This window comes from Saimiri boliviensis, chromosome 3 (assembly GCF_048565385.1).
Source record: "Saimiri boliviensis isolate mSaiBol1 chromosome 3, mSaiBol1.pri, whole genome shotgun sequence".
Classification (NCBI taxonomy): domain Eukaryota; kingdom Metazoa; phylum Chordata; class Mammalia; order Primates; family Cebidae; genus Saimiri; species Saimiri boliviensis.
This window is the reverse complement of record NC_133451.1, coordinates 2926497-2952817: the sequence shown is the minus strand read 5'-3', so window position 1 is coordinate 2952817 and position 26321 is coordinate 2926497. Positions and strand designations below refer to the sequence as shown.

The 26321-nt window shown below is 48.3% G+C and overlaps 1 protein-coding gene across 8 annotated transcripts in view; it reads right to left on the bottom strand.

Moving 5' to 3' along the window:
* Positions 1-343: 343 nt before the first annotated feature.
* Positions 344-26321, bottom strand: part of ADD1 (adducin 1) — a 78887-nt gene continuing 52909 nt past the window's right edge. The window contains exons 7-17 of one of the 8 annotated variants that reach the window (XM_039468328.2): positions 24103-24246; positions 23899-23997; positions 22942-23118; positions 16392-16736; positions 13642-13743; positions 12895-12984; positions 12073-12165; positions 6444-6600; positions 4281-4379; positions 3719-3752; positions 344-2215 (exon numbers count right to left, since the gene is read on the bottom strand). In XM_039468328.2, coding sequence (XP_039324262.1) covers position 2215; positions 3719-3752; positions 4281-4379; positions 6444-6600; positions 12073-12165; positions 12895-12984; positions 13642-13743; positions 16392-16736; positions 22942-23118; positions 23899-23997; positions 24103-24246 — 1341 coding nt within the window. In that variant the 3' untranslated portion in view covers positions 344-2214. The remainder of the gene's footprint in view (positions 2216-3718; positions 3753-4280; positions 4380-6443; positions 6601-12072; positions 12166-12894; positions 12985-13641; positions 13744-16391; positions 16737-22941; positions 23119-23898; positions 23998-24102; positions 24247-26321) is intronic. The other 7 variants (XM_039468331.2, XM_039468324.2, XM_039468330.2 and 4 more) reach the window with 7 other exon arrangements.

Genomic DNA, 26321 nt, shown 5'->3' with positions numbered 1-26321 from the left:
GGGTCAGCCCTGGCCAGGTGGCATCTGGCAGTGTGCCCCACACCCTGGCACACTGTCCCCAGCAAAGAGCCTTCCCCATCAGACATGAACACAGGGACGGTGACATTGGGACCATGGCACAAGGACAGGCCAGCAGCTCCCTGACCACCTTGAGCTCCCATGGGGAGGGACAACGGGAGTGCTGGGCATGGGGAGGGACGACGGGAGTGCTGGGCTGGCACGTCTTCCCACGCCCATAGCTGCAGATGACATTTTATCAAGACGTGAACACTCGGGAGGTCTTTCGGCGCAGGAGACAAACTTGGGAACAAAGAAATTCAAATGTAAAACTGCTTCCCAGCTGTAGACACGGAGATTGCTTAAAGAATTTTATTTGTGAGTAAAACATGTTACAATGGAGAAAGGACATTCAGGACCTGTCCTTCCAAGTCTGTTTTCATATATGCAACTATATTTCATGTTGTAATACAAAGGATTAAACTACAAAAGTGAAAATTAAAAGTCATTGCATATGTGGGATAAAGGGAGGGACGAAAGGAGGGGTCAGGGAAGAGTCCCCAGTTAAGGACTTTCATTCTGCCTCGGCAACAAAACGGCACAGAAGGAAAGCAGCAGCTTGCCCATGTAGCAGGCCCTGCGGCGCAGACAAGCTCCAGGCAGCGGCCAGTGCCATGCGGCAGCCCGGTGCTCACACAGCCGTCCAATCGGTGGGACCCACAGTGGCTTGGTCCGTCATGCCCAGGACCTGAGCCTACATCCGGCACCAGCTCTGCCAGGGCCTGTCCCACACAAGCTTGCCTGCACCCAGTCAGGCTGCTACCGGGGCAGCTCCCGAAATGGATCCCCTCCAGTTCCTGCTCGGCAGTTCTGAGCACTTTTCCCGGGAAGTGAGAGTAACAGTGACCAGCCAAGCAGCGCAGGGAGGACAGAGATGTCGAGAGGCCCCGGGGCCGCCCTCCACAAGTTCCCTTTATCACAACTAGGGACTCTTTCTGGCTGAGTTAAGCTGAGAACAAGATGCCCTGAAACCTCCTCAAGTGAAAAGTGCTCTGCTGCGGGGTCTGGAAAGCAAAAAGCAAAAAACAGCCTGTTCATGTTCACAGTCAAAAATGTAAGCTCAATTGTAAACCTGCTGAAAGAAAATTCTAGAAAGGACTCTTCCCCTCCTGATATACCTTCCCTACGACAGGAATCCAGAGACCCGAGTGAAAAAGAAACTGTGAGCTCCTGAATGTGGTTCTGGTCGAGGGATCATTGGTCAGACCATGCATAGTGTCGTGCTGGGTGCACACAGGCCCATCTGCTGCTGGCGTTTCCTGCCCAGCATCTGGCCCAGACCTGCTTCTTCAAGGCCGCTGGTGGGCACACAAGTGTTTTCACGGAACCAAGGCTTTGTATATAGATGTAAGTGAGATCACTGAGCAGAGAGAATGCCACATGAAGCCAGGAGTCTGAGTCCGTCACCTGAGACCTTAGGGTGAAGGGGAAGCCAAGCAGAGACAGAATGTGATTTCCTAACAGGTAGGACAGTGGGAGAGGTGAAGACTCAGGAGGGTGACGCCTGTCGCCAAAACCGGCAGAAGCCCCTGGTACCTTCCAGCCAGAACCAAGACTCAGTGCCTCCCACCTGTAGGGAGGGCACGTCTTCCCCAGAAGCTGGGGCTGAGAGGGTAAGGGGCGGGGCGGGGCTGCAGAGCACGCACTCGGCCAGCCCCGGGACGCACAGGGCTGGTCACGAGAAGGGGCCTCTAGCTAGCGGAGGGCTTGGCTTTTTGCATTCCGTTACACAAGGACAGAGCACGAGACGCAGTCGGGGACTCTGGCAGAGCCAGGGCGGCTCCGGACAGGACGGCGTTAGCGCGGGGCCTTCAGGAGTCGCTCTTCTTCTTGCTCTTCTTCAGAAAGGACGGGGTACGGAACTTCTTCTTCTTTTTGGATGGGGACTTGCCTGGAGACCCATCGCTGCCAGGGTCCGCAGCAGCCCCCTCCTCGGCAGCTGAGGGGGCAGGCTCTTCAGCCACCGGGGCTGGGGCTGGCTCGGGGTTGGCCTCAGTAGGGGCCTCAGTGGGGCTTGGGGGTCTATGGGCTCCCTCCTCCTTCTCTAACATTGGGAAGCCAAGTGCTTCTGAAGGCTCGTCGGGGGACAGATCGGGGAGAGTCGGCTTAAAGGTGGCGGCATCACTGTCATCTCCAGTAGTCGGCTCCGGCAGAAGGTCTGGTGGGTGAGGTGAGAGATGAGGTTAAGGGTTCCTGCCCAGATCTAAACGGGCAGCTTGAGATGGGGGCTCCCTGCACAGGAAACTGCCATTTTACTCTACGGATTTCTACTAAGACAAGAAACTTAAAATAGGAGCTACTCTGCTGTAAGGCTGGATGGAGCTAGTATCACAGAACAACACAGACTTGGTTTTTAGCTCCTTCTGGTGGGCAGTGTGCTGACAACGGCCACACCCGTCCCAGCCTGGGTGCCCCCGCCGGAAAGACAGCAGACGGCAGCATGAGCTAAGGACAGCTCAAGTAGGACGTCCCGCTGCCATCGTGTGAAGAGAAGGCTGCCCAGTCACCCTAAGGGCATGTACTGGGAGTCTTAAAGTCAAGTCTAAACTTGGGTCTACAACACCTGGTCTCCCCCAAAACGGCCAGTAGAAAATCGTGCTTAACTCCCACGCACGTGTGTGTGATGTCAACACTGAAAAAGCCTTTTAGGCTGGAAGTTAATTAAAAGGAAAGAGACAGCCTGTAAGGCAAGGAGTGGGGGCAAAAACCAGCCAGCGTCAGGAGTGGACGTCTGTGAGGGAGCACAGTGCCCCTAAGGACACGACCTGGGGGTACCTTCCTTCTGCACTCACATGGGCACCCGCTTTGTCCATTTGTAAACAGCCTACAAAGTTACCAGCGACTTACAGGTTAGGCACCACAAGCTGTTTAGTGTTTAAAAATCAAGCCACACATCACGGCCGGGGGGAGTCAGCTGAGCGGTTAGGAGCAGCACAGGAGGCGTTGGCCCTAAACCCTCAGTGCTTTACCTGTGGGAAGCTGGAAGCGCCACCACCCCGCCAGCTGCCCGTGCTAATTCCGGGCCACACTTCCTAAGGGCCGGAGAGAGGGCGGTGGGCTCACAGGCGCCTCTCTTCTCCCCTGAGGAGGTGGGGCCCACTCTGCTGGGCACGGGGCGGCTGATGCGAGAGGATGGAGGCTGCCCCAGGGCGCTCGCTCTGGAGAGCTGCCTTTCATCTGAGCGAACGTCACACTGCTTTAAAAGGGTCCAATATCCACGCCTCTGCCCACCTCCAATTCCCAGTCCCAGCTTCAGCAAAGGTCCAAAGCAGTCTGACCCCACGCAGCAGGTGGCAGAGCCCCACTCTGTCTGAACTAAGCTGCACTTACATCTGATTCAATGTGGTAAAACCCTCCCACCAAGCAATCCAAAGAGACCCTCTACGGCCGGAGGTAAGAACCTCTGAGGCCCAGAGTGCCCCGGCGGCAAACCTAGGGGTGTACAGGTCCCGAGGGAGGCGCCCGCTGCCGCTAAAGGCAGCACAGTGCTCAGGTGACTGAGCCACTTCCGGGAAGGCCTCCGAGGGACTGGGTACAAAAAAGGGGCTTTCTGTTTTTATTTTAAATAAACAGAAAACAAAACTTAATAAACAACAAAGCAGCAGGAGAATGAGGCGAAGCACAGGGCACCGGCAGAGCGCGGAGGCGGCGCGGTACTTACTAGGGTAACAGGTACTCTCTAGCGCAGCCGTCTCCTGTTTGTGATGCAGCCACAGGAAGAAAAAGCACAAGGAGAGAATCTATGCATTCAGTCACAGCCATCGGGTTACAGAAGAAGAAAGGCAGGGCCACGGGCTTCACAAGAGACACAGATGTACGAGACCAAGGGACAGACACCCGGGATCACACGCCACAGACACATGGTGGCTGAGACAGCCGGCGTGCGGCTCACACGGCGGAGGGCACCACCGAAGGTGGGGTCTGCATGACAACACAGCATGAGGTGTGTGCGAGCAACGGGCACTGCTGACACCAGCAACCACGGTGGGTTCCGATCTCTGAGGTTGGCCTTCCTACCTGGTCACAGATCACTTACAAGTCTGTTTTGCCTGGAGTTACCCAGGACAGAACCAACACAGGAGGAGAGAGGTGTCACGTCCTGGCGTTGATGCAAGCACACGCTTCTGCATTGATGTTAACACAACTCCCGACACACTGAGTCACAGCGCGCACGAGCCGTGCACCCTCCCACATTGGGGCAGCCACTGCCACCCAGAGCTCACCTTCCTCCAGCTTGATGGGAGTGCTGGGAGGTGGGTGGGGGACCGCAGGCTGGTCTGGAGGACTCTCTTCTTTCTGTTCTCTAGTCTCATCCAGATTCTCTGCGGAGAAGCAAGAAGGATATGGTAGGAGCTGTGGGCGCCATGGGCCAGCACCCACCTCCTTGCCAGATGGGGAGCCCGCCCAGCTGCGTTATGAGAAGGTAGGGCTCTCTCAACTCTTTCCCTTAGTCCTACCAAGAGAGGATAAAGGGAGCTGTGACCTGGGTGTTGACTGATGTGAATTTCCGAGAAACTTAACCGACTTCAAACAAAAAATTCATTTCTATTCTTATTTCAAAGCGGATCTGCCAGAGCTGCCTCTGATGGACTCAGATGCTGTGCCCTGGCCCGTCACCACTTGTCCTGTGCGAGTAGGGAGCCCTTCCCTCCCTGCCTTCTCCCTGCCCAGCAGGTGGCCAAGGGTCCTGAGTCCCTACGCACCACCGCAAGGGACATCACATGAGCATTATTTTGATTTTACTTCTGTGGGAGGGCGTTTTAGCCCAATAATTTAAACCTGGCAACTGTAGTGCGTATTTTTATTTTTTAAAGTGAAAAATGCCAGTAAGGACCAGAAGAAAAAAAAGCAGGAACTAGGATCCTGGATATAGAAAATTCCAAGTCTACTTCTCATTTCAGGAAAAATATGGATCAACACTATCCTCACTCCTTCCATCTCCGTCTTTATTTAAGAAGTTTAGATTAATAGCTTAGGATCAGCAGGTCTCATATTTTGAACAGACAGCTGTCGTGACCCTGTCATCACCCTCAGGCCTGTGACCACACCTGCACGGGAGACCCTCGAGGTTTATGGAGAAAGAGGATTTCTGTCAGAAACACCCAGCCCTACACACAAGCACAGTAAGGCCGTTCAGAGCGTCCCCCTGCAGAGGCCGGGGCTGACTGCTGTGACTGAAGAGTTAGTGAGGAAGGGAGTGCACTTCTGTCCAAATCAGGGCCACGCAGAGCCTCGTTCCTGAGAGCCACCCTGCGGCTGAGCCCCCTACTCCTCTGCTCCAAATGGGGGAAAACAACCTATCTCCCACTTTGAGAATGAACTGTATACACGACAGCACTCAGCATGTCCCCGGCATGATGACTGCTCAGCCACAATTAACATGAATGAATCAAACCAACTAGGTTTGATTTCTGTCTGCTGAAATCAGAGCTTCACTTCCCCAGCTTCACAGAGCTTCCCCAGTGAGGTTTCAACAGACAGAAATACTGTGTTTGTAAAAGAAACAAATGTCTCTTAAAAACATATTCAGGCTGGGCCAGGCGCGGTGGCTCACGCCTGTAATCCCAGCACTTTGGGATTCCGAGGCGGGCAGATCACGAGGTCGAGAGATTGAGACCATCCTGGCCAACATGGTGAAACCCTGTTTCTACTACAAATACAAAAAAATTAGCTGGGTGTGGTGGTGCACGCCTGTAGTCCCAGCTACTCAGGAAGCTGAGGCAGGAGAATTGCTTGAACCCAGGAGGTGGAGGTTGCAGTGAGCCGAGGTCACGCCACTGCACTCCAGCCTGGTGCCTGGTGACAGAGACTCTGTCTCAAACAAAAAAGAAAAAATGTATATGTGTATATATATATATATATATATATGTACACACACACACACACACACACACACACATATTCAGGCTGGCTTTCCTACTAACTAATCCAAATTAGTGAATTCTTTTGTCAATGTTCTGGTCACTCCACGTGGACAGATGTGCTTGGAGAAGGACCAGTGCCCTCCCGCTCGGAGCTCTGTGTCTCTTCTCGCCCCTGCCTTCGTCACAGCTGCTGGATGGGGCCACGGTGGAACATTTTCAGGCCCAGGCTTGTTTTGGCAGAGGGGCCCCGCCGTACCTTAGTACACGACACAGATGCTTGTGAGTGGCCACCACAAGCCACGTGTCCCTCCTCGCCAGGGCCACTCACAAGTATGCCTAACTTTGCAATTTCTTCCATTCTGGCCCAAGTGACTAGCTTGGAAATAAGTACTGAATAAAGTTCTGGTCTTAACCAAACGAAAGGTCTGTCTTTGATCATGTGACTATTCGCACCACCGCCCACAGCCAGCACCCGGACCCCAGAGAAGCTCCCAGGGTGTGCCCAGTACCACAAGAACTCACCTTCGGAGCCCTTCTGCTTCCGCTCCACCTCTCTGCGGTACTCCTCCAGCTCACGGTCTGTGAGCGTGGTGAAGGGGTTGGGGCCTGTGGTGCTCACAATGACGTGGGGCTGGTACTCCTTCTCAATGATGGCCTTGGAGGCTGTCACCAGCTCTCCCTGTGGATGAAAGGGATGTCTGGTCTGCAGGAGCCCAGCCCAGTAGGGACTCTCCCTCCTCCCAGACAGGCTGCAGGTGGGGCAGGGGGGTGGGGGCAGGAGGCTTTCCAGGAACAGACACCGCTAAGACTGTACCGCCATGGGCCCAAGGCCTATGAGCTGCAGCCTTCAGTGGTAGATGTGGAAACACAGGTCAGTGCCATGAGGAACAGACGTTAACTGCAGAAGAAACCCTACAGGGCCCTCCAGGTTTCAGAAGCAAGAGCCCAAGTGCAGACCCAAGAGCACAGAGCACCCCGGGAGGGTGCCCACTCCTCACTGACGAGCAACAGGGAGAGGCCCTTTCCTGCTACTGTTTGAAAGTCAGTATTTTCCTCATGACATCACAAACTGTCACGAGCTTTAACACTCAGCGTAGAGCATGCTCAGAATTGCTGATGTTCTAAGAGCACAGGTAAGTTCTGTTCTTTTTGACTATGGTTAGTTGATAACTAGTTCCTGGAACTTATCCCAAAATACTGAAATAACAAAATGTCCCAAGACACCAGTGTTTAGCTGAGGAATTTGGAGAACCGTGAAAATTTTACCAAAGAAAAAAAGAAAGCAAAGCGAAGCACAAAGGCACTCACAGACCACAGCCAATCTTCAAGCAGGAGGCAGAGCCTGCAGGCAGGCCCAGTGGGCTGGGTGGGCTTCAGGGACTGTGGTCCACTCACACCCACCTGCCCCAGCACAGCGCTTTGCCCACAGTGCAGCCTGGTTGGGCCAGGGGCAGGAAAATGTCCCCCAAATTCCCTGGAGCTCACTCCTGACAGTTCCCCAGCAGTCACACACATGCACGTCACTGAATGACAGCTTCCAAAACCAAATCAAAACAGGAGAATCCACAATCACTTGGATGCCAGGCCTGGTCCTTCAGTGCTCCTCTGTGAGGCGTGAACACTGAGATGAAGAGTGTCCTGGCACAGCTGACTCCGGAAATTCAACTCACATGGGCCAACTACTCCTGAAGCAGAGACAGGGGAGCCTGGACTGACTGGGATAGGCTGAGTGGTCACCACCTGGCACACCACATAGCCGGTGTCTGGGGGCACTCCGTGACTGACCAGTGACATAAAACCCCGGGAGGGACGGATGGGCTACTGGAATAGGCAACCTTTGCCCGGGAGCCTGGAGACTCTCGACAGTCAACAGATCAAGGGGAACCCTCTTCTGAACCAAGCTTGACTCGAGGCCCACTGGCTTTTCCTGTGGAAGCCACCCTGCCTCACCAAGACAGAAAGCTGAGTCCTGTCTGACATGGGTTAGCTCTGTGGCCCAAGCCAAGTCTTTCCCTTGACCAGAGGCTTGCCTCACTATCTGAAGAAGGAGCCGCTGGGCTAACTGCTGCTAAGAGCCCTCACACGATGGCACTCTAGAGATGGCATCCCAGCAACGGCAGTTTGGCTGGCTACACTTGCATCCTGGTATCATTTTCAATGAAATGGGAAGGTGATACGAGATAAATGCTTCAGTTCATTTAAATCAAATGGTTACAAATAGTAAAGAAATATAATATTAAGAATCAACTATCAGGCCAGGCATGATGGCTCACACCTGTAATCCCAGCACTTTGGGAGGCTGAGGCAGGCGGATCACCTGAGGTCAAGAGTTCAAGACCAGCCTGGCCGACACAGTGAAGCCCCATCTCTACTAAAAATACGAAAGAATTATCCAGGTGTAGTGGTGGATGCCTATAATCCCAGTTACTTGGGAGGGTGAGGCAGGAGAATTACTTCAACCCGGGAGGCAGAGGTTGTGGTGAGCCAAGATTGTGCCACTGCACTCTAGCCTGGGTGACAGAGTAAGACTCTGTTTCAAAAAAAGAAAAAGAAAAAGAAAAATCGACTATCAGCCAGACACCATGGCTCATGCCTATAATCCCAGCACTTTGGGAGGCCAAAGCAAGAGGACTGCTTGAGCCCAGGAGTTCAAGAACAGCCTGGGCAACATAGTGAAACCTTGTCTCTGCAAAAAATTTAAAAATTAGCTAGGTGTGGTGGTGTGCATCTGTGGCTCCGGCCACTTAGGAGGCCGAGGAGGGAGGATTCCTTCAGCCTAAGTCGAGGCTGCAGTGAGCTGTGATCGTACCACTGCATTCCCACCTGGGCAACAGAGTAAGATGCTGTCTCAAAATAAAAATAAAAATCCACTGCCACAGAGACACCAAATCCCTTCTTCCAAATTCTGATGACCCAAAAGACAAGTTGGGCTATCTCATACTGAGAAAGCTGAAGCCCAAGGCACAGCAGGACCCTTCCTCCAGTGGTGAAGAGCTCCCTCCTCCAAAGACCACAGCTAACGGCCAAGCTGCTGTTAAGACCAGTTACAGGAAGAGAGAATCACGTTCTGGATGAAAGGACACAGAGCAACGCTTGAGATGCAGAGAAACACATGCCACTCGTGGATGACCCAGGCAAGAAACCACGATGTGCCTAGCTTCCCCTCCTGCCACACCCCTCACCTCCCTGTCACATGACGAGGCTCTAAAGCAAAACACAGGCTCAGTAAACTTTTCATACTTGACTGAGGCTGTGCAACCTGCACTAGCAGCTGACCTGAGTATCACGTTTTCATCTGTAAGCAGGACTGACTTGGATCTGGACTGGCCTTCCCAGTGCTGGACCATGCATAGGCTAGGTGCTCAACACAGGTCACTGAGAGAGTCCGAGGGGTGGGCTTACTGCCCCTCCGCATTTCTACCACAGAGCATGAAGGGTGGCAGGGAACATAGCACCTGATGGGGTGCCCATGGGAACACAGAGCCCTTCCCTTAGCTGAACAGCTTGCAGTGTAGACTCACACCTTCATCTCTAATCCCTCAGTTCACCTGCAATTAAATCCAGAAGGAAGCCAAAATTATTTCAGGTTATGGCAAGCACGGTGACTCACACGCTGTAAGCCCAGCACTTTTGGAGCCTGAGTCAGATGGATTCCTTGAGCTCAGGAGTTTGAGACCAGCCTTGGCAACATGGCAGAACCCAGTCTTTACAAAAACTACAAAAATTAGCCAGGTGTGGTGATGTGCACCTGTAGTCCCAGCTACTCGGGAGGCTGAGATGGGAGAATTGCCTGAGCCAAGACAGCCTGACCACACTCCAGCCTGGACAACAGAGTGAGATCCTGTCTCAAAAATACATATACATGTATTTTTACATTTTATGACACCCAAAGCAAAGTCAACACAGCCTTCGGCTGGGCTTAGAACTGCTGTTTGAACTGTGACTCACTGTCCCTTTTTCTGTCAGAAGGCAACATCTGCACTGTGGGAATGGCTGTCACCAGTGAGAGAGACATGAAAGGCAAAGTAAAGTCCTTTCCAGAAAAGCTCCAGCTTCCTAAGTCCCAAATACTCACTCCTCGGGTTCTCAAATGGGAAGCAGGCATCTACATGTTCACTGCACTAGAGAGGAGTGTGTATGACACAGTCCTCCTTGCTTGGTCAAGAAAAAATTCAACTTCCCAACATGCAGCGCCATGTTCCAAAAGGAGCATATTGCTGCTTTTTGAAGTCCACATGAAAAGAAGTGAAAAAAGTCGCTCAGTAAAGGGCTCCCATGGTGCCAAAGCACATTCTCACCAAAAAAAAAAAAAAAAAAAAAGAAATATTTTAGCCAATGTGGGATAAAGATCAAGGGTGCAAAAATGAACTTCAGAAATAGGGAGGTAAAGAAAACAAAAAGCTGGAATAAGCATTCATGGACAGGGGGTCAACATCTCTTCCTCTGGGGTCAGTGTACAGTGGTATTCTCTGCTAATCACATCTGGATGCGCCACTCACAGTGAGCACGGCGTTCAGAAGGTGGCGACCCTACCTCTTTTCAGGAAGCACCCAGGTGACTGTGACACACACCCACATCTGAACATCACTGGGACATAGCACACAAAGCTGTAACTGGTGGTTGAACACAGAGACCCAAGCTGCTTTCTGGAGAGCCCTAACAAGGATGTCAGTGCTGCCCTGCATGTGGACTCAACACAGGAGGCCAGCTGGGCCCTCACACACCTGAGAGAAAGAATAACTGACAAGACCACAACGAAGTGCCAAAATACGAAAAACAAGCAACAAGCAGAGTCATCTTTCTTCCCTGCTCTGAGAAGTTCTTCCAAGAACGGCAGCCAAAAGTACACTCTAAGCATAGGGGGAACCAGGACCTGCAGAATTAAGTGAATATGCAAAATAATGTTATTAGCAGGGATTACAGAAAGGAATACAGAATCTTTGGTATAAACCTGCTCCCATCTGGCAACTGGCACTCCACTAAAGTGACACATACATCTCAATGAAGGTGTGTCAAGTGAAAGAAACGGTTCTGGAAATTTCCTTTGACCAGAAGATAAACACACATCTCAGCTGAGATTCTCAACCATGCAGCCAGCCATGTTCTACCCTGGGCACCAACTCCTGCACACCAGCAGCCTAAATGCTCAGGAAGGTTTCCTGCCATGGGGGTGGGTTAGCCCAGACGGACCTTCCACCTACTGCACATGCTAGATGTGCATGCACAGAGGGAAATTACGATGTGCGCTTTCAAACTCTCCTAAGTCCTCCTCCTCTGCAGCATTTACAAATGTTATTTAGGGATTTTCTGAGGTAAAAATAAATACATTTTATCAAAAAGGGCTGACAAAGGCTGTCTTAATTCCCATTCCTCTGAAATGACATCTTTCAATGACATAACCTTCAGTGGCTACATTCATGACATTTACAGTCAAAGTTGAACCAGCGAGGGTGGAAGGGCACTTGGGAGTGGCCACTGCCAACGGACTGCCCAGAAGAGCCTGTCTGCAGTCAGCACTGTGGAAAAGGCCAGCTCTGAAACACAAAACATGCACTGACCAAAGTCCCGTGCAGAACTGCAGAAGTGCAGCCCACTGCTCCGACTGGCCACTTCTCAGCAACAACTTAGAATGCTGCAAATTGTTATCACACCTCATATCAAATGTTTTCATTAAAGAATCAAGGCCAGGCATGGTGGCTCATGCCTGTAATCCCAGCACTTTGGGAGGCCAAGGCAGACGGATCAAAAGATCAAGAGATCAAGACCATCCTGGCCAACATGGTGAAACCCCGTCTCTACTAAAACACAAAAATTAGCTGGGCGTGGTGGTGGGCGCCTGCAATCCCAGCTACTCAGGAGGCTGAGGCAGGAGAATTGCTTGAACCCAGGAGGCCAAGGTTGCAGTGAGCCGAGATCACGCCACTGCACTCCAGCCTGGCGCCTGGCAATGGAGCAAGACTCTGTCTCAAAAAAAAAAAGAAAGAACTGAGTAGGCAGAACAGAACCTTCTGTACAATCTCACAAATAATGTAAAGATCCACTTGAAGCTACTTCAGTGACTAATGCCTGAAGAGCAGAGACAACGAGGAGGGGAAGAAGGGGAGGGGAGCGAGGCGCACCGACAGGTAGTCAAGGACAGGGCAGTGAGTACCTTTCTAAAAGAGAGAGACTTAGCGGGACTAAAGGTCTGCTCTGTACGCTCGAGCCCTTCGATAGTTTCCGTACAGTCAGAGAGAGGTGCGTCCTGAAACAGTAAACTGAGTCACCAGAGCACACCAGGCCCAGCCTGTGAAATAGCTGAGAGCACAGGATGGAGCTGGCTAAGAGCATGCAGCAGGGACAGCTGTCAACAGTAAATGTGGCGGTGATGATGGCAAAACGTGCAGACACTGAACATGAAACCAGGACCACGGCTGGCCAAATCTAACAATCATCTACCCCTGCAGAGTCAGGTTTTAAAGCATCAGGTGGCATGTTCGTTTTCAGAGATAACTACTTACACAATTATCTTCAGTGTGCCACAAGGTAGTCATTTTGTAGAAATGTGTGTAAATGTGCACCACATTTACAGGCACCCACCCCTCTGCAACCCAAGCAGCACTTTGTTGCAGACAGCAATATGTATCCAAACAAGAGTCCCTTAAATCCACCCTCTCCTAGTGCCTGACACAGAACTCTGCCGAACCCGGGCCGAATCTAAGCCCCAAAGCTAGTGGCGTATGTACCACCCTCACATATGCATGCATTACAAGGGGTGGGACCAGAGGGGTGGACACAGCCCTCAGCATGCTCGCTCCATCTAGAACTCAAGGAAAGGTGCCTGGGTTGTTTTTCATCATGAGGTATTAACAAAGGTAGCTGGTTGCCTAGAATACTTACCTCATAAAGTCACTCTCTCAATTTCAGAGTAACTTTGCAGCAGGCGGTCACACAGCCACCACCCACTAATGTAAGAGACACTCCGGGCTCTCACCTGGACGAGGCTCCTGTCCATCACTACACCACACAAAACCTGGGACTGAGGGCCAGCCGTCTTAATGTCCTGTAAGTTCTGCTCTCGGATCTGAGGACAGGAAGGAGAGGCACACATCAAGGTCCTGAGCAGCCATGCTGCCTGGGAGCCATGCTGCTTGTCCCCTTGGGAACCAGCCACATGGAAGCTACACTTCAGCTCTCCCCCGCCCCATACAGGCAGGATGGCCCCATGTGTTCTGAGTGACTGCCATGCCTGCTTAGTGGGGCATGAGTCTGCAGGGATGGAAACTATTCCCAGCTCCCCACACCTTCCAGACACTTGGGCAGAGCACATATCTTCACTGTCATTAACTTGGTGGAGACATTCCCTGCATGTCCATCGTCAAGTGACATGAGCACTGGCAGGGCTCCTGCTCTGATACACCAAATGCCACTCACAAGTCTTTGAACGAACCCTGAAAGTCAGGGACAGCAGTCTGCTCTTGCTAAGAATAGGTTTTGCAGCTTTCAGTTCTGACCTGTGAGCAAATATCCATTCAAAATCAACAGGGCCCAAAAAATGTCTGCTGCTCACATTTCACACTGGCAGTAGAACAGCAGCAGTGTGAAAAGATGGCTTCAGTTACGACAGTGGCAGCAACAGCAGATGTCCTCTGCTAGAAGCAACACACCCTCCCCTTGAAGCAGCGGCCATCCCTTCCAATCCCACACCCAGGCCCCCAATGAGTATCGACGCAAGACGTACCTTGTTCCTCATCTCCTGGACCTCTTTTGGGTTGGTGTTCAATGGAACAAACAGGTTAGGGACAGCAGAGGCGGAAGTTCTGTGTCCATCCTCTTTAGTCCACTGTAATATCAACAACAGTTGAAAAGTCAGAATTATGACAACAACAGTGACAAAGTGACATATCATCCAATCTGTCCAGTTTATTTCACATCTGGTCATGCATTGAACATCACAGAGAGGACTGAACCAATGACCACATCTTCTGGGTCACTCAGCAGAGTCGTCATGGCAGCACGATGCAGCCACATAAAGACCAGTTAATGGTGGAAGTTAAAGTCACAACTGATGGAACAGGACCATCTGGAAAGCCCAGCTGAATCTGGGTCACAACGCAGGCTGATGAACAGAGCTGAGCCCCCACAACCCCTGGAACCAGCAGGTGAGGTCCCTCAGAGACCATTGGTTCACCACTCTGAAAATCATCCAACACCAAAGCCAACTGGAAGCATGAGATGACAGGGTCATGAAAAGCAATGTGATGCTACTACCCGGGGGTAGGGAGGAGCCTGCACAGTGAGGCAAGAGTGGGCATCACCAAAGTTTTGCATTAAAATAAAACGACAGCATCAGAATGCACTGTCTGCATAACTATTTCAACCCAAGAAAATTACCGTATGAACACTTACACAGTAGCTACCTGGAAGAAGAGTTTGGTGATGTCAAATATTTTACATAACTTAATATTTTTGAGTGTTACAAAAATATCCCAAACAAACTTGAAGCGCTTCATGAGTCCTTAATATTTAAAGGCTGCTTTAGTATCAGTGCATCTCGTCAGCATGCTGCGCTTTCCACTCATAATTTTTTTTTAATCTCCAATCAATTGTGAGATTTTTTAATCAAATTCTAAGGCATGAGTAGGCACTGAACATTAAAACAAGCCCATCTTTGACAGCAAATGTTATGCCTTTCAGAATATTTTTGAGAGGCAATAAGATAGCCATAAACCATACAACTTTTTAAAAAGCAACAAAACCGTCAAATGCTGAGCCACTGCGAGGAGAGTGTGAAATGGGCGTGGAGCTGTGGGTACTCACTGATGGTTATCTTCTCAGAGAAAAACAACTCCAGCGTTTTATTAAAAATAATTTTTAGTCAAAACATTCAAACAGCAACCTCAGAAGCTTGAACACATTTGAGAAAGTAACAACAATCATTATAAATTAAAATATACCAACCTGGGTACACTGCATGGAACCTGTTTCACTCCAGAACAGTAAGAAACACATTGAAATGTGGAGTAAGGTCTCCTCCTGGATGTGCACACTGACTAAAAGACCTAAAGTGACTAGTCATTTCGTAAGCTAACGGTAAGTCAAACTCGCGCTGCTGCCTAAACACTTTGGAAAAATTCCTCATGGCAGTTGAGCACTGTGCTTCACATCAGCCGCAGAAAGGTGTTTTGGGTTTGTTTGTTTGTTTTCTAAGGCCCACTTCCTTTAACAAGTAAAACAAGTAGAAAATAAACAAATGAAATGAAAGAAAGGGGGGAGACAGGGAGAGAGCAGGGAAAGGAGACAAGGAGGGCAGGAGGAGAGAAGAGAGACGTGCTCCCACGCTCAGAGCCCCATGGCCACACAGGGTCCCTGCCCAGGTGACACGGCTGCTCAGGAGCATGAAGGCTTCTCACCAACTGCATCAGGAAAACACCAGGACCACCTGGGGAAGATAAAACTTTTTTCTTTAAATAAATCTATAATGTAAATCACTATTATAAGGGGAAAAGAAAGCCCCACTTTATTTATTTGGTTGCCCACGGTTTTAGGAGCATCTAATCTAATTTCAACTGAACTCTGCTAGAACTCGTCATGCATAGTTGAGTCTGCTTCAGCCTCTGCCTCCTCCATTCCAGGGGCTTCTGGAAATGGGCCTCTCCTACAGTTTAAAGCAGAGCTGGGTGGACTGTCAGAGGTAGATTACAGGAGGAGTAAAGATCAATCTTCAGAGGAGTTCTCAGCACCAGGACATGGGAGCACCTCTTAGGGCAAACAGTAACTGAGCAGGATTAACGCTGAAACGGAGCACCCCTTGCAGCGTCTGTCGCTGGTGCCTGCAGATGGCCTGCGCTGCACTTCGGTCATGCCGCACCCAGCAGGAGTCAGAAGACGACTCACCACTATGGCCGTCTACTCACATGCAACAGTCCATGCAGAGGGCAGCTGGGGGTGCGCATTCGGAGGCTTTGGGATAGAAAGCAGGGGAGTAACACTAAGGCAGGGGACAAGGGTCAGCAGAGAACACGCCAGGGAGCCACGAAGAAAAACTGCTTAAGAAAACACAGAAGACTTAAAGAAGAAGCTTTAGGGACCTGAAACCACTGGAGTTCACAACACTAAAATATCAGGTTTAGGACTGAAGTGTCTTTTTGTGCATGAAGTATTAAGAGTCCCTGAATACAATTTGAATTAAATGAGAAGAGCTCCTATTTGTAGGTTAATACTTGTAAATTATTTTGTATTTTTGCTGAATATGGAGATATACTGGAACTATTGTGGAGTTACATTACATCTTAAGCAGTTTCAAGCAGATAGTATTACCCGAATTTTAGTAATGCATTCAGTGGACTTAGGTTCAGACTATGAGAAAGTGCATGAGGAAGGTTCGCTTTATATCAGGGTCAGAAAGGCTGGATTCCCAAAGCCTCCGAAGCCCCAGCTACCCAACTTGCTCTACGTCATCTAACTATGAACAGTAAGGTAGGCACAGACCAAGCAGTTGGTAATACAGCTTGGCACGCAGACACCGGACGAGAGAGACTGCAGCAAGGGTTTCACGTGATCGTGTGTAATGTTCGTCCACACCTTAGTCTTCGACTTGGGACTGCTTCCATTCTGCCCTTCCTCAGAAGCTTCATCACCCCGGCCAGAGTTCAGCCATCTTGTCTTCTCCCGCTGCTGCTTCTGAAAACTGTGTCTGAGAGGGGAGCAAGTGCCCGAATCACCGTCACTAGCAAAGGAGTAACCTGTGACACTAGCAGGAACCTCCACATCGCTGTATTTTTTAGACTTCTCTCTCAGAGCAGGGTATCGGTAAGGGTAGCCAGTTCTGTAGCCCTAGGGTCCAAGGAGAGTGAAAGACAGTCAATATTCCAGATCTCAAAACAGGGTTTCACTTTGGAAAATCACATGGAAGTATCCATAAAAGTTGAACACATGTATACCCTATGACTCAGCAATTCCACTCCTCACATTATACCCAACACCAAAAAGCCAGGCTAAAATGTGAATAGCAGCCCTACTCCTCATAAACCACAGTTGGAAACAACCCAAAAGTCCATCCATATAGGAGATGGATAGCAAAATGTCTTAGCATTGTGGCCTGTGCGACAGCAATGAGAATGAACACTGTGCTCTAACCCAACCACATGGACGACTCTCCTGAAGGCAATGTTGAGTGAAAGAGACCAACCTGCAAAGAACATACCCCGTGTAATTCCATTCATTAAAAGTGCAGAAGATGCAAATCAACCTTTGTTTTGGTTGTCCTGGGAGACAGGCCAGTTGTAAGTAACTAAAAGAGGTGCTGGCGGTGTTCTGCGGTGCTGCTGCCATTGCTCTTATTGATTGCTGGTTATACAGGGGGTTCAGTTTTTAAAAATTAACGAAGTGAACACTTGCAGTATGTGCACTCTCCTGGGGCTTACTTATTTCAACAAAAAGTTAAAGCTGAAAACCCAAACCGGGCTTACTTGCTGCCAGCTACTGAGCAAATTATATTCATCAACCTACTTAATGTATTTTTACCTTTTAAGTTACAGTTTAATATGATAATCTTTAGATAAGTAAGGTAAATACCTCATGACAACTGGTTCTCAGCAAAATTGCTTTATGTCTGAATATAACAACATTCAAATTCACCTCCAGCTCTGCCTCATGACCATGTGCTCTGTGGTAAAAGACAGCTCCACTTACAAAGCCTCTGCGGGACCAACTCGTCAGCAGAGTCCTCCCACAGACAGCATCTCTAAGGGCAGGGACAGTGTCCTCTGCATCTCTCCTGGCCAGTGCTTGGCACTTGGTAGGTGTGACAGACAGACTTTATAGTGGCCCCAGGCCTCCAGTTACTGTAATCCCCTCCCACCTTGAGCATGGATGAGATCTCTGACTTGCTTCACCAAAGGTGATGGGCTGAATCACAGAAGAGTGTAGCACCTGTCTTATAAGAGTCTCCCTCACTTAGATTATTGCTGTCAGGTATGTCTGCCATTAAGGATCAGTCTCAGGGGTATGCTGGTTGCTGTCAGGTGTCTACCATGTGCCTCCACCCCAGCATACACTAGAAAATAATTTTTTTAAAAAAAGAATCTCTCTCTCCACTGCTGGCTCTGAAGAAGCAAAGCTGTCAAGAATGCTTCAGCCTTAAGAAAAGGAATTATGTCCCCAGTGTGGAGGAGCCTGGACGTGGATCCTCTGAGTCAAGCCTCCTAATGAGAACCCAACACTAGTCAACACCCTGAATGCAGCCTTTATGAGACGCTAGGTTGAGTTTGCTGTGCCCGGACTCCTGCCCCACAGAAGCTGTGAAATAAATGGCTGCTGTTTGAAGCTGCCAGGTCTGCAGTGATTTATTGCATGGCACAGAGAGGTAATACAAGGGATGCTGAAGAGCTGTCTGCTACAGATTAATACCTGAACCAAGTCACTCACAGCACCTTCATAATACATCACAGGAGAATTAGGACTTGGAAGAACTGCATGGGGCCAGACACATAAGACCCTTCACTGCCTGTGCCCTGTTGACTGTGGCACTCTAGAAACAGTCCTCTAACCTCTCTCCCCACTCTGGGTACTGCTCTTCTTTGGGGGCCACCTTCATTACCAATCACTCTTTCAATATAGTTTTTTATTTTTATTTTTATTTATTTATTTTTGAGACAGAGTCTCGCTTGTTGCCCAGGCTGGAGGGCAGAGGCGCCATCTTGGCTCACTGCAACCTCAGCCTCCCATGATACTTTTTTTTTTTTTTTTTTTTTTTGAGATGGAGTCTTGCTCTATCGTCCAGGCTAGAGCGCTGTGGCTTCATCTCAGCTCACTGCAACCTTTCCCTCCCGGGTTCCAGCAATTCTTCCACCTCAGCCTCCAAGTAGCTGGGATTACGGGCACCCACTACCATGCCCAGCTAATTTTTGTAGAGATGGAGTTTCACCATGTTGGCCAGGCTGGTCTTGAACTTCTGACCTCAAGTGATCTGCCCGCCTCAGCCTCCCAAAGGGCTGGGATTACAGCTATCAGCCACTGTGCCTGGCCTACAAAAAGGTAAATCACAAATGGGTGTTGTTTTGGGTTTTATTTTCATAATTATTCTCAGAAAGATAAGGTAAATATCTATATTGGCAGTTTTTCCATTTCTGAGCATGCTTTGTTAAGGAATAATGAAAGATAATGACTCAGCCATAAAAAGACTATCTGCAGATAACCAACAGTTCTTAAGTTTCTTCTTGCTTAAAGAGCCAGGACTCTGAGTAATCTCCATTATTTCAGAATAAACCACCCAGGACTCATCAACATTATTTTATCCTGACACCATATTGATTTTTCTTTATTCTTCCCCTTTAAATGGTGTTAAACCAAAATCAGAAGTAACTCAGACCTTAGAACTACTATCTGGCTTATAGTTAAAAACAGGAATTTCGGTCAGGTGTGGTAGTTTACACCTGTAATCCTAACACTTTGGGAGGCTGAGGTGGGAGGACTGCTTAAGCCTAGGCAACATGATGAGATCCTAGCTCATCATGGTGGGGAGGGGAGGAGAAGGGGAGGAGAAGGGGAGGGGGAGGGGAGGGGAGAGAGAGGGGAAAGGAGGAAAGCGGGAAGGGAAGGGGGGGTGAGGGGAAGGAAGGAGAAGGGGAGGGGAAAGGAGGGGAGGGGGAGGGAGGGGAGGGGGAGGGGAGGGGGGAAGGAAATATATGGATTTGCTCCTTGTTTAAGAAACTGAAATTATATCTTGAGTTTTTTTTGGGGGGGGAACAATTTAGCATTTTTTTCTAACTGTAAAAGTTCAAATGAAGTATCTCTCTCTTTTTAAGAACTCTTTTATTTTTCCTGGAGAGGAGTCTCTCGATGTTGCCCAGGCTGGTCTTAAGCTCCTGGTCTTCCACGTCAGCCTCCTGAAGTGCTGGGATCATAGGCATGAGCCACTGTGCTCAGCTGAAATACGTATTATAGTGTGGAAATTGACAACTGTTCTCTACCCTACTCATTTATTAGCAAACAACACAATCCTGATGCTAAATTAAAACATGGACTATGATTAGTGATTGCTGTCTAGTTTCTTTCTTTTTTTGAGACAGAGTCTCTCTCTGTAGCCCAGGGTCGAATGGTGCAGTGGCACAATCTCGGTCACTGCAACCTCCGCCTCCCCGATTCAAGTGATTCTCCTGTCTCACCCTCCTGAGTAGCTGGGATTATAGGAGTGCCTCACCACGCCTGGCTAATTTTTGCATGATTAGTAGAGACAGGGCTTTACCACGTTGGTCAGGCTGGTCTTGAACTCCTGACCTCATGATCCACCTGCCTCAGCCTCCCAATGTGCTGGGATTACAGGCATGAGCCACTGCGCCCAGCCAAAATGGAACTAGCTTTTATCTTATAAACTATATGGCCTTCTAATATTAAAACAAGTAATCTGTGCACATTAAGGACACTGAATGAACATTCATCATACTTTTTGCAATCAATGTTTTACTTACTAATTATTCTCCTTTATCTTCTTTCCCTACCAACTCAGTTTCTGCCTGATTTTGACTTCCCCCTCTTCGCCTTCTAGGATGCGCTTTCTGCATCTGTGGTGGCTGCTGTGCACTGTGATCTCTTCTCTCCCCTTCCTTACCTGACTTTAGGTAGAAGAGCAGTGAAATGTTGCTGTGTTTACCAGGAGGTAGGGCTGGTGTGACTGGGCTAACCCCAGCCTCCCCACTTTGCACAGCCATGCCAAATGACCTGGCTCCTGATGCACACACCTAGGGTATGGCTGCCCCACTCTCAAGCTTTCTCCAGCTCTGAATTCCCTGCAGCCTCACTACCCAGGCTGGCCACCCAATTCTAACTGCTTATTCAGCCTTCTTTGTGAGCTTTTGCTCCTCTCCCTACTTCCTTGACCAATCGGCACCCATCTTTGCCTGCAAGCTCTCATCATGCTTATGACTTCGCAGATCACAGGGGCAGGGCTCATTTGGGATTAGTTTATCCATCTCTCTTCTTAGGTCATAAACTTCTGAGGGCAAGAACTGTGTCCTGTTCATGATTCACCAGTAGACAGTCAATTAACGCCATCAATCTTATTGATTACATGAACTCAAAGGTTATGCTAGACTCTGCCTTCTCTGTCTCTGAGTCTACTCCTGTGACTATTACGCCCAGGCAGAAAACTCTCAGTTCTTTCTTTCTAGAGGACAATATTCTTCCCAAGTGCAAAGAATTTCAGTAAGAACATTTTTGCATAGCCCAAATCAGATTTATGAATTCTTTTTTTTTTTTTTTTTTTTTTAAGACGGAGTTTCGCTCGTTACCCAGGCTGGAGTGCAATGGCACGATCTCGGCTCACCGCAACCTCCACCTCCTGGGTTCAGGCAATTCTCCTGCCTCAGCCTCCTGAGTAGCTGGGATTACAGGCACGCGCAACCATGCCCAGCTAATTTTTTGTATTTTTAGTAGAGACGGGGTTTCACCATGTTGACCAGGATGGTCTCAATCTCTTGACCTCGTGATCCACCCGCCTCGGCCTCCCAAAGTGCTGGGATTATAGGCTTGAGCCACCGCGCCCGGCCACATGAATTCTTTTTATTCCAAAATCTTCAGGTAAGTTAAACTTACTGCATCCTGAAGCCACCCATCTCATCTGTGATCTGTGATCCAAGGGCCACACCTGTCTTAGGCTGGAATGTGCATACTTGTCCAGTACTGCCTGGCAGCACACAAGGACACTGGCCCCTCTGAAGCCTCCTCTCCCCACAGTGACGTGTCCTCGCATCTATGCTTCGTAAGGTCATGTGGCGTTAGGATGGACCATCGTGACCCCTATCTAAGAGGTCTGGCGTGCAGCATGGAAGGGATCTGCTCCAGAACCCTGTGTCTGAGGATGTGGCTGTGGGATGAAGACCCTAAGGCTGTGTTCTAACACAGTTCTAGGAACTGATTATCTAACGATTCTGGTGAAATTAAGATGAACCTGAAAGGCACGCCGTACAATGCATGTCCCCACCTCCCCACTACCATGTCTTTAGCTGTGCTGTGGCCTCTTCATCTTTTTTAATCCATTTTTTTGTTCCAGGCTTTCAAACTCAAGCTAAGATCCTACCTATTCTTTGTGGTCATTTCCAAGGGCTACCTTCTACATAAAGTTTTCTCTCTAGTCCTTGCAAAAGGGTGAAATCCTTCAAGGCAATCCCGTATCACAGAACACATCCTGCGTGTCCTCGAATCACAGTGTGGGCTCACTTTCCCTGTGCGCTAGAGGACCCACAAGCCCGCCTTCTGGACCATGCAATAAGCAGCTCAGGGGCTCCCTCATGGGGGACAGGGAGTGGATATTCATGGAACACACTAACCTGGCCCCAAACAGCTAGGACCTCCTGTTAAGACAAAAGCCTAAATACCTGACTGACTGATTTCAAAAGCCCCACCTCTATCGCTTGCTTGTGGGATGATGGGGACTAAGCTGACGCAGCTGGTCATCCAGCAGTCTATTAATTCTCTGTGGTCTTGTCCCCACTGAGTCCAAACACAAGGTCATCTTTAAAACACAAAATAGGTTGGGTGTGCTGGCTCACACCTGCAATCCCAGCACTTTGGGAGGCCAAGGTGGGCGGATCATGAGGTCAGGAGATAGAGACCATCCTGGCTAACACAGTGAAACCCCATCTCTAGTAAAAATGCAAAAATAAGCCAGGTGTGGTAGCATGTGCCTGTAGTCCTAGCTATTTGGGAGGCTGAGGCAGGAGAATCGCTTGAACCTGGGAAGCGGAGACTGCAGTGAGCCGAGATCACATCACTGCACTCCAGACTCGGCGACAGAGGGAGATTCAGTCTCAAAAAAAAAAAAAAAGAAAGAAAAGAAAAGAAAATGATACCAGAAACTTTCACCTCTATATTTTACTGCAATTTACCTTAGAAGTTAAACAACCCTAGTGCTTCTTCATGATTCTGAGGGTGAAAACATTCAGATACTGCAAAAAGACAGCAATCTCACTTGCTATGAGAACACAAACACTGGTGCTTTTAAAACAAAAGGTTTATCACCAAGTGGTGGCACCATTCTTACCAGATTATCAAGCATCCGCATGAGGGCTTCAAATTCCTGCTCACCAATCTGCCACTTGGGAGGCGATCCCGTGCCTTCCCCTACTGGAGAGCCTGGGGAATGGGATTTGGCTTTGTACTTCTCAGGATTCAGCAGGACTAAGTTGTCTGGTCCTCCTGCACTGGCCAGAGTTCGAACCTTTTCCAAAACAAACACACACCACGGCTTCAATTCTTTACTGAGATCAAGAGGATGAGATGACTTGAATAAAAAAATTCAGGTTTCAAAAAAAAAAAAAAACAAATCTCTAGAGTGTAAGAATGAAAAATATAGAATGGATAGTGATAGACTGATCACAAAGTTACTTTTTCAGAATTTTTTCTTTAGCATGACAAAAATATTGGGCACTTACTACAAGAATGTTATGAGGAAAAAAAAAATACATTGGGCACCCAAAGTTGGCAGAGAAATGAGAAAACAGAGCATCTTTCAGGATCCTACAAAGGACCTGGGACCTCACTACCCAACAGACTTAAGTCAAGAAGCAGAGGGGAGAATGTGAACTAAGAGCTGACAGAGCGGAAAGGCACTCATGGCTGTTAAGACGCAGGCAAGTCTCTCAGTATCTACTTCTCTATGCCTGCTTTTTCAGAGAGAGTGCTGTGGGGGTCACGTGATATCATGCATGAAATGACATGCGCTAAGCACCTGACGCCAGGCCTGGCACACACCAGTTCTCCATAAACGGTAGTGACTGACATATTGGAAAACAAAGAAATTAGAAATGAAAAGTCCAGTAATCCTTTGCCAACTTAAATCAGCAAAACAGCATTCGTCCTGATCAAGTCCCAAATCCATAAGCTTATATTTGGCAAAGAGATTGCTCAAAGACTCCTCTCCTACTTGACAAAAATCATAAAGTCTATGTGAACCCCAGACACATCTAAATAAACAGCGATTAGAATGACTGTCCCCTACCTGGATTTCACAGGCAACCACAAGGTTATGGATGTAATAGAAGGCCTCCTCAACGCTCTCTCCAACTGACACAAGCCCGTGGTTCCGGAGAATAAGAACCTGAGAAGAAACGGGAGTGCTCTATGAAGCTGGGCAAGAAGACTGGTCCTTTGCTTTATTCTTCTTTCTGCTGTAATTTAAATACCAGATTAGAGGCCTACTGACCTTGCTTTTAGGTCCCAGACTTTTCTGAATCAAAACTTTTTCCTCTTCATCCACCAGAATGCCGTGGTAGTCATGATAAGCCACTTCTCCAAGTGAAAGCGCCTCCGGGGAGATTGGCAAGAGGCCACATTTCATCGCAGAGACCTAGACCAAATGGTCGTCATGAGGAAGGAAAAGCCAGGGTTACACAATGACTGATGACATGGTAAATACTTTCCTCACAGAAGTAAAATGTGAAGGGAAATGTTTATTTTGTTGTCTTCTTGAAAATAAATCAATCTACGAACTTAAGGTAAAAAAACTTGACTTCCAGTGCTAACAATTCACACTTAAAAACAAAAGCTATCACTAAACGGGCAGAGCCTCAAAAGAAAATCCACATCTTTCTAGGCTTTTTCTCACTGATTATAAATGCTGTATAAACCTAGATTTACTTATACAATGAGCACTGTGTCTAATGCAAGGAGCACACCACAGACTCCTTGCACTGAATGAATTTCAAAAGAAGGCTTCCAGTCAGGTATGGTGGCTCAAACCTGTAATCCCAACTACTCAAGAGGCTAAGGCAGGTGGATCGCCTGAGCCCAGAAGTTCAGAGTCAACACAGGAAGACCTCCGCCACTACAAATAATATTTTTAAATTAGCCAGGTGTGACGAAATGAACCTGTATAGTCAAGAGGCTACTCAAGAGGCTGTGGCAGGACGAATCATGAACCCAGGAATTTGAAGCCAGCCTGGGCAAAAAAAAAAAAAAAAAAAAGGAAGAGGTTTTCCAAGTGCTCTGAAGTTTTTGTGTACTTTTTATCTTAGGTTGTAGATAAGACGGAAACACCTAAAAATTAGATGAAAGCAAATTTATACAAGTTTGGTACACTTAAATAATTTCTCTACATGTATGTAAGTAAAATTCAGTCTCAAAGAGAAAAATCTAAGTGTTCATATAGTCCTTAAGTTTCCTAAAATTCCCCAAAGTGGCCTCAGAATATGCCATTTTTGAAGGTTTTCTAAAGACAAGGCCTACAGACAGCAACATTATGACCCTAGATCAACATGCTCCAAAGATTCAAAAACTAACTTTAGGCACAACAATTCGATAGAGAAAAGTTAATCTAAAAAGATACTACCATATTTAACTCCTTGCATAGTATCAGCTCTCAAACAAGTAGAAATTTCCTTACCAAGCAAAAATATTTTGATAATCTTTAAAACAGGCTGAGTACAGTGACTCATGCCCACAAATTCAGGAATTTGGGAGGCTGAGGCAGGCAGATCACTTGAAGTAAGGAGTTGGAGACCAGCCTGGTCAACATGGTGAAACCCTGTCTCCACCAAAAAATACAAAAATTTGCAGGGTGTGGTGACACACACCTGTAGTCTCAGCTACTGCGGAGGCTGAGGTGAGAGAATCATTTGAACCTGGGAGGTGGAAGTTGCAGTGAGCCAAGATCGTGCCACTGCACTCCAGCCTGGGCGACAGAATGAGACCCTATCTCAAAAAAATACAAACAAAAACACATTACATGATAGCTATTCATAACCATACTGTCAAAGGTACCTTTAATGGTTCTTAAAAATCCATAAACATTTTAGTGGCTGGAGTGACATGCATTCTTTCAGGAAAAAAAAATCGTATCATTCACACAATAATGTATCTAATAAAACCACGATGTTGACATAAGACATGTTCAAAGTGAAATATACTAGGGAAAATATTCAACTAAATAATCCAGCACACAAGACATTAAAACATCAGGTTGGGAGTGGTGGCTCCCACCTGTAATCCCAGCACTTTGGGAGGCCGAGGCGAGCAAATCACTTGAGGTCAGGAGTTCAAGACCGGCCTGACCAACATGGTGAAATCCCATCTCTACCAAAACCACAAAAATCAGCAAGGCATGGTGGTTTGCACCTGTAGTTCCAGCTACTTGGGAGGGCAAGGTAAGAGAATCACTTGAACCCGAGGGGCAGAGGTTGCAGTGAGCTGAGACTGTGCCCAATGCACTCCAGTCCACATTACAGAGCAAGACTCGATCTCAAAAAAAAAAAAAAAAAAAAACACAAAAACAAGATCAATACAGCATAACTGAATCAATGAGGTCATCTGCTGTACAATTACACCCAAAAAGTACTTATATAAAATAGGTGATAAAAAGCCTGCTTCTCAAGTACTGTGCTTTCACATGACACTGAGCAAATAGCCCGCATGTCTGCTTTCACA